The sequence below is a fragment of the Lolium perenne genome, chromosome 2, assembly GCF_019359855.2.
Source record: "Lolium perenne isolate Kyuss_39 chromosome 2, Kyuss_2.0, whole genome shotgun sequence".
Taxonomy (NCBI): domain Eukaryota; kingdom Viridiplantae; phylum Streptophyta; class Magnoliopsida; order Poales; family Poaceae; genus Lolium; species Lolium perenne.
This window is the reverse complement of record NC_067245.2, coordinates 15739756-15751730: the sequence shown is the minus strand read 5'-3', so window position 1 is coordinate 15751730 and position 11975 is coordinate 15739756. Positions and strand designations below refer to the sequence as shown.

General features: G+C 46.5%; 1 protein-coding gene across 1 annotated transcript; it reads left to right on the top strand.

Moving 5' to 3' along the window:
• Positions 1 to 2088: 2088 nt before the first annotated feature.
• On the top strand, positions 2089 to 2660 carry LOC139835401 (uncharacterized). Its single transcript, XM_071825248.1, has 2 exons — positions 2089 to 2296; positions 2350 to 2660. The coding sequence occupies exons 1-2, from the start codon at positions 2089 to 2091 to the stop codon at positions 2658 to 2660; spliced, it is 519 nt and encodes a 172-aa protein (XP_071681349.1).
• The last annotated feature ends 9315 nt before the right edge of the window (positions 2661 to 11975 follow it).

The window sequence follows — 11975 nt, the reverse complement described above, 5'->3', positions numbered from 1 at the left end:
TGTGATCGGCGGCCCTGCGTCGCAGGGTCCGCCGTTGGGTCTTCTAGTCTGTCAAACACTGAACTAGTCCGCTGCCCAGCATGTCCATCAGTGGGTTCTTCCATTCTATCAAAAACAGAGGTCGTCCGCTGCCGTTTCCCAACCGATTCTGCTGTACCTTCCCCAATCACCTGTACCGAGACTGGCATCCACATTTGTTTTGGTCCTCTCTTCTTTGTTCCCAGTGGAACAGAAGGCTTCGGCTGTCCCGTAGACGTAGCAACCTTGCGAGGCTTCCTGAGAAAGGTTCCCCGTTTATCCTTCTTGAGCTCCTGCGCCATTGGAGCCTTTCCCGCCCGTTGCTCATTGTCCCCCGCCCTGTGGCGGTTCTCAGGGCATGTCCCCATTGTAGACTCTCTCCGCATCTCTGCGAAAGACTCATGCCCGCCAGTGCGAGATGAGCTGGAGTATGAAAAGTCTTGAGCAAGGTTCCGACGAGGAGGAACATCTCTGATGGACACCCCACCCCCCATCCCGCTGTCCGAGTTGAGAGATCTGCTACCATAGCTGCCGGAGGTCACAGAGGGTCGGGCCGGAGCTACTGGCTTGTAGGAGCGGCCCGGGGATGCCCTCAGCCATCCCCCCCATTGCTGTTTTTCTTCATCCCGATCCGCTGGACAGAAATCGTTAGGATGAACCAAACGTCGACAGTCGAAACAAAAATGGGGGACCCTTTCATACTGCACATCAAACCAATTGCCCCTGACATCATCCTCTGAATTTCTCACACTGATACCCCGGAGTAGAGGCTCCTCCACACGCACTTCCACTCTAATGCGCAAGTCCTTTCCCCAAGCAATTCCATCTTCGTCAACATCCGCATAGATATATTTACCAATCCAGTTTCCAAACAGCTTACCATGGGCTCTATTCATCATATCCATGGGGAGGTCACAGACTCTTGCCCACAACTCAATGGAATCAAATACCATATCAGATGGCCGCACTGAGCCCGATAAATCCTTAAGGAGAATAGCATTGAAATCAAACTGCCAAGGGCCCTTCTTCATCACATGCTTCCAGTCCCCCTCAGATGAGAATCTTACCACAAATCTATTATCACCAATGTCACGGAAGGTCGCCGCTCGATGAAGACCCCATGCACGTAGCATAGCCCGCTCCAATGCTCCGATCACCAGCTTCCTTGGTGAGCACACCTTGCCCACCACCGCCCACCTCGGGCGAGGGATGTTCGACGTTTCCGCACCGCTGATGACGAGGCTGGAGGCTTCCTTCTCCGTCAGAAGAAGATCGCCCATCTTCGTTGACAAGCCCGCTGCCAGTTCGTCCGCTCCCGACTTAGCCGGAGATCGCGATGGGGTCCTGGATGAACCGCCGCCACGAGCCGTCCTACGGGGAGCCGACGCCATGGAGTGAGCGCTGAAACTCCACGTCCGCGCCGGGAGCACGAAGGGAGAACCACACCACACCGCGCGAGGGAGAGCTTGCCGTCAAGATCCCGCTCGCCGCCGATAACCACCACTCAAACAGAGGAAAACCTAGCCCTAAACGCGATCGCCTGGTGATCGCCACTAGCGTAACTTCCGCCTGTTAGTGGACCCTCCCGAATTCCTACCTAGGGCTGCATGTCCTGGTATTTCGGCGACGAGAGATCCTGGCAATTATTGGCAAATAACGGCCAGATGGAGTAAATTGAGGCGCAGTTCTTTAACATTAATTGTAAAAGATCATGCTCGTGAATTGTCAAAAGAAAAAAAAGATTATGCTCGTGTAGTAATGGCAATCCAGCAACACATCAATTTACTAGCTTAGCATCAAATTTTATTCATTCAAAGGTCTTAGAGCATGTACAATAAGGTGATCTCAACCTTTCTTGATGGTTACCACGTTGGGTTTTTTGCTTAGTTAGAGGAGAGAGATTGAAAAAAGAGAAGGCCGCCTTCACTTAATTAAGGACGGACATGACTAGAGTTTTGCTCACCACCGGGCGACATAGAATCTCAAGTGGGTTTCCAGGGATGGTTTTTGGACCGGAAGAAAGGGTTGAGGGAGAAGGAGTTGGGGATAGCTATGTTATGTCTATATCACATGTGGTTAGCTCGGAACGATGCTAGGGAGCTGCTGATGATAGAGAACCCGGAGTCCACCGCAAATCGTATCATGGCACTATGGGAGGAGTGGGAAGCGATCAAGGTGCCGGTTTCGGGCTCGAGGGCGAAGGTGGTGGAGCATTGGTGTTCTCCTGCCGAGGGCTGGCTCAAGGTTAACTGTGATGGATCTTTCATTCTGGGAGATGGTCCGGGGGCGGGGGAGTGGTCATCCACGATCACCATGGTGTCTTCCACACAGGAGAGAGCCATTCTTTCCCTTCTGCATCGGACCCCAAGGGGGCGGAGATGCTAGCTTGCAATATGTCGGTGGAGCTGGCCAAGGAGGCAAGTGTGTTGAAGATTCTGGTGGAAACGGACTGCAAAAGCATGGTTAACAAGCTGAACAGTGGTGACGTTGACAGATCAGTGCATAGTCCTGTGATAGAAGACATCAAGTTTCGTCTACAGGAGTTTGATGAGTACAAGGTCCAGTTCGTGCGACGCTCGGCGAATGAGGTTGCAAATTACTTAGCAAAAGAAGGCTGCAAGAATAAAATGTGTGCTACCTAGATGACTGTTCCTCTAGCGTTTATTGTAGAACTCTTGGGTACAGACTGTGCCGTTTGAAAGAAATTGCAGTTGTTTCAATCTCAAAAAAAAATTAAGGGATGATCTCTTATAAAATAGGGATTTCTATTTCGTGCCCTCGGTTTCTTAGTTGTGCTCGGTTTTCCCCAGTTCCTTAGTTTTTCCTCAGTTTTTCCCAAGACGTTGTCTGAAACCATCACAGGTGTTGTAACGGCCGGTTGCCCGACGGTTGACCGTTATCTTCTGACTAGTGGGGCCACGTAGAGCCCGCAAAGACACGTCAGACCATCCATCTTTGTTTGACCGTAAGCATCGGTGTATCCCTGACCAAAACGCGCACGAGTGGGGCTTCGGTATATCGAATGACAAGTGGGCCATGGCGCTGATACAAGGGGCAATACACGGGTAGGAATAGATTTTTAAACGGAGCTCTACAGCGATGGCACAGAGGAGGTGGCCTGCGGGGTGCTGAGATGAGATCGACGTCCACAAATAACTGCACGAGGCGAGACCAGACGCATTAGATAGATATGAACTAGACGCGTTTAACCATGCAAAGAAGAGTAGAAATGGTCGACGACATCGACGACTACCTCAAAACTTTGACTGACCGTGTCCAACACGAACGCGAGCAATGTAGAGAAAACTAGTGTCTCTCCTTTCTGGCGTGTATAGATGGGTGCTAGAAGAGTGTGGTGGCGAAGGGAAAGACCTCGCGGTGGTCTGTGGCGTCCAGCATAGCGGGGCGGCGTGGCCGTGCCCACAGCGGCGTGCATGCATGTTCGGCATTGGCATCAGCATGTACGTTCGGCATTGGCCTCGGCGGTATCTCTAGTGTGTCAGTGATCGAATGAGGGGACGGGATTGACGGTGCATCCCGACGGTGACCTAGCAGTGGCGGCGAGCATAGTCGTTCTGACCATGCCGATATCAGCATCGGCATCGTTTGGAGGCTGTGGTGCTCGAATCAAGGTGGGATTTGTTTCTTGTACGCCAAAAGTGATTTGAAACAAGTTTCGTGTTGAAGGTTAGGTAACGAAAATTTGTAACTAAGCCCAAAATTATACTAGCGCCATGGTGAGGTTCTTTTTGATAGAGCTATATGGTTGGGCAAACTTTTTTGATACTTTTTAGATAGGGTTCCTTGTTGTTACACGTATGGCATCACGTATGGCAAATTTGGGGTCATTTGGAGATGTTCGAGAAAATCACTTTGCTTAAAGGGAACGCATGCCGTTTCGTCTCACTGAAACCAGCTTTTCTAACAAGGTGATTTTTTCTACATTCTCTAAATGACCTCAAATTTCATACAGCTGATCTTCTATACATAGATAGATGGGATCCCTAGATAGATAGATTTTTTCGTTTTTACATTTTTCGAACTTTTTATTTCCCTTTATAATACCCAATTTATTTTCAGGTCAAAACCTCGAAAAACAACATCATGTATGGCATCATTTTCGCCCTAAATTTCAAATTTTGTGAAACTTTCCCTTTTAGATATTCCTTGTTGTTATAGATATGGCATCATGTATGCCAAATTTGGTTAGGTCTCATTGAAACCAGCTTTTGTAACAAGTTAGGTTTTTTCGACCTTCTCAAAAGGGATTTTTTTCTACCTTCTCTAAATGACCTCAAAAATCATACAGACGATCATCTATACAAAGATAGGTAGATTTTTTGCGTGAAAAGTAATGGATACAACAAATCGGTGATGGTTTATCATTTTTTTCGTGAAAATTAATGGCTACAACAAATAGGTGATGGTTTATCATTTTTTGCGTGAAAATTAATGACTACAACTAATCGGTGATGGTTTATATTTTTTGCGTGAAAAGTAATGGCTACAACAAATCGGTGATGGTTTATCATTTTTTGCGTGAAAAGTAATGCCCAAAAGAGTTGCGTGAAAATGAATACAGAAAACCGCCCTTTAGCATACTTAGAGAGTGGAAGGTAACCGCCGACAGAGAGAGAGAGGGGTTATCCTGCCCGTTAGATCATACGATCAACGGTCGGCGGGCACGATCCGCGTGACATGGGCTAGACCAATCATGGCAATGTTGCACGTCTGCGAGAATTTGTGGAGAGAGAGGGCAAAACCGAGTAGTATCAAGAAACCAAGGGCACCTGTGTAATAAACAGACTAAGGGATTCAAATATGAGATTTTAAAAATGGAAAATGCGTGTTTTGTACAATGAAACCCATCTTGGCCTACCTCAAACTATTTGCAATACAAATATACATGAGTGTGAGAATTGTGGCCTCATTTAGACAAAGTATGTTTTGGGGAAAGCTGTTTTGGGAAGGGCTTATTGTGGAAAACCATGCACCTTCATAGCTACTAGGTGATTTGAGAAGGCCTTTGAGAAGTGGCAATTTGTGGTAAAACTTGATTTATCTATGACTTATCTATGTTTTGAGAACTGGCAATTTGTGGTAAAGACTCCATGAGTATGTGCCACTATTTTTCGGAATTTTTTGCACATTAAATGACTCATTTAACTAGTTAATCCCATTCGTTGACTGTCTGTTGACCAGCCACTTGAGGGTAAAACTGAGCATATTGCACTAGCCAGTATTAGCACTCAAGGGGAAAAATGAGCACACAAAAAATGCTAGTATATGGCTCGAGGTTATACATGAGTATATCTAAATTTCCAGAGTTAGACTCGAGGACGCGTGTTGCGGTGCAGAAATGGAAGACGTGCAATTGTTGACGCGTAGACGCGGGTCGCGGTGCAGAAGTCGAAGACGTGCAATCGTGGACGCGTGTCGCATTGCAGAAGTCCAAGACGTGCAGACGTGCAGCGGTGGACGGGTAGGATGCGGGTCGCATTAACCACCCCTCGCCTTTATAGACGCCTCCTCCCACTATCTATGTCGCTTTTACTCGCCCACGCAACGCCGCCTCTCTCACGTCCCATCATCTTCTCCAAAGCAAAAAATCCTCTCCCTCTCCCTCTCCTCTGCCGGTGAGATGGACAAGGAGAATGCCAATCCCATCGTCGACGGCACCGTCGGCTCCAAGTGCGACGCCTCCCTCTTCAACGCCGTCCCCTCAACGGACGTCGCCGCCACCGCCGCCGGTGCATCGGAGGCTGCTGCCGCCGGTGGCGGTCAGATCCCGCCGGGATTTGACCCCTATGAGGCGGTGCCGTACGTCCCGCCCCCGAACCCCTACGACACCTTCCTGGAGGACCCATGGAACGAGGTAACTACGGTTTGCTTCCTTTTTTGTTCCCCATTCCTTTTTGAACCCTATTTTTGCTGGTGTAGATGGATATGTAGATGGATGAGTATTGGGCTAATAGTTGCGCCGATTTTATTCCATTTTGTTTTGATCACTTCTTGATTTTTTTTAAGATTTGGGGTTCGGCCGTTCGGTTAATTTATGCAAGTAATAATTGGATCTCAATCAGTTAATTTATGCAAGTAATCATGGGATCTCAATCAGTTATTTTATGCACTAATCAAAAGATATCAACCGTTTAATTTTGCAAATAATCTGGAATGTGTTCAAGTTCAGATCTGGAATCTGTTTCTTTGCCTATGATGAATCGTTGGGCACAAATTTTTACAGGGAAGGTTCAGCGAACCATTGCTATGTACAAATCTGTTGTGCATGAGCTTTGGTTCGCTAACACCTTCCCAGTAGATATATAATCATACCCACTCTAACTGAGGCTGACTCTGTTTTTCCTAAATTTGTTATCATGCGCGTTCGTCATTGTTGCAACTCATTCATTCATAGTTTTTGTTTGATATGGATCAGCTGTCTGGCAGCGACGTCGGCAGCGACGACGAGGAGGAGGACGTCAAGACTCGCCAGGTGCTGCGGAGGCTGCAGGTCGGCCAGTACATCTCCTACTTCGCCAAGGGTGTCTACAGGTGCCCCTTCTGCACTAGGAGACTCGGCGGCACGGACTTCAACTGCCTCGTCACGCATGCCGAGAACATCAACAACACCTTCCCCAAGGTCGGCACGACGGTGAACGTCTACTCCTTCCACGCCAAGCACAGGGCGCTCGGCATGCACCTCCGCAGCATGCAGCGGGTGGAGATCTCCGCCGGGCGCATGCCTCCGCTCAAGCCCAAGGGTCCCAAGGGGAGAAGCAGCAACAAGTGGAGGGAGAGCCAGATGGGGTAGGCGGAGTCCTGGACGTGTGCTGCTGCTGCTGCCTCCCATTTTGTTGTTGGGATCCCTTTGTTGTTAGCTAGGGATCCCTTGTTGTTATGTTGTTAGTATGATGGTGCTGTGAAGAACCTCGAACCTGTTACTATGTTGGCTGCTGTGTATGCAGCTTATTATCTATCCCTATTCTACTATATTTTGTTGGCCCTACTTTGTTTTCTCGATTTACTATGACTGTGAATTTATCGTACATTACCCTGGAGATTTGCTTCTAGATTTAACTACATACATATGGACCAGAGGGAGTACTAGATTTGCTGCCATATTGGGCAAACAACGAGGGCCAAAAGGCACAAATAATTGAAGAAATACAGAAATGCAAGCTTCTCTAGATTTGATACTATTTTGGTGAAAAGGACAGAGAGAAAGAGGGGAAAAAGGTGCTCTTAATAATGCCAATTTGTGGCCGAGAGACAGAACCCAGCTCCTGCTCACGTGCAACCAAACGCGGTCTCGTCCTGTCCCACGCGGTCCCTTTCTACCAGTCCCACGCGACGCGGCCCCACACGACACGGCCCCACACGTGACAGAACGGTTAACTAAACGGGAATCCTGCCGTCTGAGCTGCTTCTGCGGGTTTCAAACAAGGGCTTCGGGAAAACTGAGGAAAAACTAAGGAGCTGGGGAAAACTGAGTACAACTAAGGAGCCAGGGGCAGGAAAATAGAAATCCCTATAAAATAAGAGAAGGCTAAATTGCACCATTTATCTTCCCTTAGACTACCCACAATAAAAGTATTATAGCTAGTATCATGTAGGGGGACAATCTTAGTATGAGGGGGGCAGAACTAGCTAAAACCACAACAATAAGGAGCTGCCATGGCTTGGGTTCAAAGGAAAATCATGATCATAGGGGGGCGCCGCCCCCCTTGTCCCCCCTTGTCTCCGTCCCTGGTATCATGCATCTCATACATGCAAAAAGCTGATGTGGTAGTGCAATTAAAGATGAGAGAGAGGACTGTAGTAGTAGTATTATAGGTAGATATCGTATCATAGCACGTATACTAGAAAATTTAATGTCAAATACATCTTGTACATATAGATCTGCATTGAGATTCTACAAATCCATTAATATAAGAAGATTATGATACTAGTACATGATATATACCATGCATTGTGGACATAGTAACATGTAGTAGTATCATACACATGATACTTTTATATGATACTATGCATTATGACTAGTCTTAGCAACCTAACTTCTTTCTAAAATTTAATCGATTCACATTTATTGCTACGGATGATAATGAGATGATGAATTGTTCCACTTATATTTAGTGGTCTTGTCTAGATGAAGTGGACTGCTAAGAGAAGACGCGCCTTTCCTACCATTATACATGCCTAACAATAATTAAGATAAGTTAATCCTTGAATGTTTCATCCACTTCTCACAATTCCTAATTTTACAAGTGACAAACCACATTTTGTGTTTCGAGCGATGTTAAAAATAGTGTGCTAAGAGAAATAGAGAGAGTTTTGTCCAAATGTTATACACACTATATATGGTGTAAATAACATGCTATATTTCAAGCAGTGTAATAACCTAGATATAACCCATAAATTAATGGTTTTAGTAAGAATAAAAGATATAGTCCAAAAGTATAAAAATGGTCCTAAAAATACATGGATAAGGCATACAAACATAGTTCTACAATTGTCTAGAAGACTAACAAGAACATCCACATGGCAACAACATAGCATTAATTACTTATTAAGAATAACAGCGTACGTTAGCAATATCAACTTCCGATTCGGAATCAACACTAGATTGGAGTTCATCACCAGGCCAAACAGTAAGCAACTTTTTTTTTCCTATGCAGGAAAACTCGGGCTTTTAGGCGGGAAAAAAAGGATCCTAACACTAGCTATGACATTTTAACGCGATATAGCATGCTATTTTACAAATAGTATCATAACAAGCGAAATTATTAAAATTTAGCGTGAACACCCTAAATATGTTGTAGCGTGCTATATATTAGCGGCAAAATATCGTTTTCTTACCATGTTTCTGAGTGAAACTATGCACACCTTTGGTCTAAACCAATAAATCAAAAACGGTAAAATCATCAATAAACTAGGCAATTGTTTTTTCTACTTTCTTTAGAGCGGATTCTAAGGTTTCTGTGTAAATGGTACATAATCTACTCATAAACATATACACCATCCTCGAGCTAAGGCTGGACAGTATCTGTCTTGATTTGGAATGTATCTTGCCTGACTTACATTTCTCGAGTGAATGACAAAAAAAAAACTACCACAATTATACCAAACGTGACAACCATGTAGAACAGAACTACCAGAAAATAAGTCAAGTGGTAGGTGTTTGTCACGTTTGACACAATTATGGTAGTTTTTTGTCATTCACTCACATTCCTCCCTAATGTCTGGGTGAACATGTCAACCATTCTTTCTCTTGAGGTTTGGCTAATATATGCTGCACTTTTTCGAAAAAGAGCATATATTAATATCACAGAGATACCAATGACATCCAGCCTCTGCAACAACATCATGCTCTAATGGCATAAAAGATGCACACAACTAAAAAGGAGAAAAGAATTACAGAAAATGAAAGGTCTCACTACAGATATCCATAACTTGAAACAACAACACTAACACCACCAACAACACCAGAAGCTCAGCTTCTCCATAAGCGACGCCTCCAAAAAAAAAAACAGTGCATAAACGTTATCATCGCCCGGTCATAGATCTTAGGTTTTCACCCTAAAGAAAGTCATCTCTATCAAAACAATACCTTCAACAAGAACATTGCCAGACACAACCAATTAAGGCCAGACATTGGATTTTCACCCTGAAAGATAAGACTCTAAGCTTCTCCGGTGCAGTCGTCTCCACATACCAGTCGCTGTTACAAGCCACGAATCGCCAAGCCAATTCCACATCAGCACCAAGATCCGATCATCATAGCTATTCCACCGATCTCGGCTTGATGACCTTCTCCGCTAGCACCATGGAAAGAAAACGAGCTCCATGATATTAACAGCCAGCAAAGTTTCGAGGCGCTCCCTCTGAAACGAAACGGCTAGATAAAAAAACATGGGTGCGCACGACCAAAACCACCCAATCCAGCAATCTTCTGGCATTATTCACACAATAAATTTCGCCGGCAGAGCCTTCCGTAACACGCAATCTACCCAGAGTCCTAGACTGGTTAGAACAAGCATCCGACAGATCTTCAAACTTAGTGCGAGAAGAATCCTATAACTGACACCTTTAATCTTCGACGCGGATGAACCGGCCCCCACGCAGACATCCGCCGCCCGACGACGAAGAAGGAGTTAATCTCCTCGCTAAGTCATCGCCGCCAAGCCCATGGCGGCCGCAGAGAAGAAAAGTCGGCAGTAGGTTGCGGTCCCTGGTCAGGTACCCGACGGTGCTGCCCATGGTCGCCCGAACAAATCGGCCAAAGCCGTCGTCGCGACAGACCGTAGAAGACGAAGCAGAATGACCAGGCCCTCTAGGATCAAAACGGCCCAGATTGCGTCGTCACCCATCTCCGGCTACCCGCACCCCGACGCCTAGCTGCCTCCTCCACCGCGCCAAACCCGCCCGCCGCCGCACCTCCCCACCCGGATGCGTTGGTGGACGCGCTGCCTCCACTACCCTCCACCGCTTCGCGGGAAGGGCGTTGCCACCGCTGCCAGCGCTGGCGCCAGGGGGCGTTGAGGGGGGGGGGGGGGGGGGGCAGGGTGGTGAGCAGGGGTGGCCGCCTCCGGAGTCGCCCGAGCGGGGACAACCCGGGAGGGAGGATTAGGGTTGGGGTCACCTAAAACAGTTTAACACATTTAGCTGCACTAGATGATTTGATTTGGTCAGCGAACCGTGGACAAACTAGACAACAATGGTGATAAAACCAAAGTCATGGCCAAGTCAAATTAGCATGTTGGGCACACTGGACAAGGTATGCATCCATACTTAAGCATCAAATTAACCAACCATAAAAAATTGACCAGAAACGCGAGATTTATGCATCCACAAGTGATGTTGTTATAATAAAAGCCGCATGCATTTCGATGAGAGGCTGAGGCACATCCCCATTAAAAAAAGCAACTGGTATTGTAAAACAAAGAGCGCTAGTCATTCCAAGTCGTAACGAGATGAGCCAAAAATTCACGTTAATCTGATGTAGAGCGGAGCCCGTAATTTGTTTACCCTCGTATGAGTCAAGGGTGCTTTGCCATAGATTGGAAGAAACATGGCGAGTGGTGCCGCTGATCAGCTCAAGGATGTCATGGGCAAATGGGCTCGTGGCCGGACGTCTCGCCGGAGCTCCTCATGCTTTGGCGACAAAGCCCTCCTGCAGCCCTCCTGCTAGCCCTAGTCTTGTGTCATGCAAACTAAAAATATGCAATGGCAATATCTATTTTTCTTGATTCTAGAATATTTTTTTGTTCAGTTCTTCAGAAATTCCTTTTCCGATGTATGGACAAATTGATCCGGGGCGCCAAGCTCTAAGGCTCTCTGTTGTTGTTTCAAGCCGGTGGAGCTAGGTTTGCATGTTGTGCCACACTAGTAGAAAATCTCTCATCAATACCGGTTCCAGAGGGGCATTCGTACCGGTTGAGCAACCGGTATAAATTATCCGGCACTAAAGGCCCCCCCCCTTCGTACCGGTTGCTTACGAACCGGTATAAAAGGGGCCTCCACATGGGCCACCAGGAGAGCTCAGGGCCAAGGAGGTTTGGTACTGGTTGGTAATATGAACCGGTACCAAAGGTTCCCACCCGCGGCAGGGAATTTGCCCGAATCTTTGCCGCGGCAGAGAATTGAAGTTTTAGGGTTTTTGGAGGGGTTTAGGGATATCAGTTTGTTTCATATCGCGTCGATGGACCAGAAACGCGTTTGGGTTTAGGTAGTACATGAAGATCAAGATGATGCATAGCAAGTTGGTGCATATAATATAACACACATGTAATTGCATAAGATCGCAAATTAAGAAGCACTATGCATGAAGATCGATCTTCATGCATAGTGTTACTCTCCGAGGCGTACTCTATATATGTCTATTACATGTAGCATAGTGGTACTCTTCGAGTGAACTATATATGTAGCATGTACATCTTCATTCATAGTGGAACTCTGCG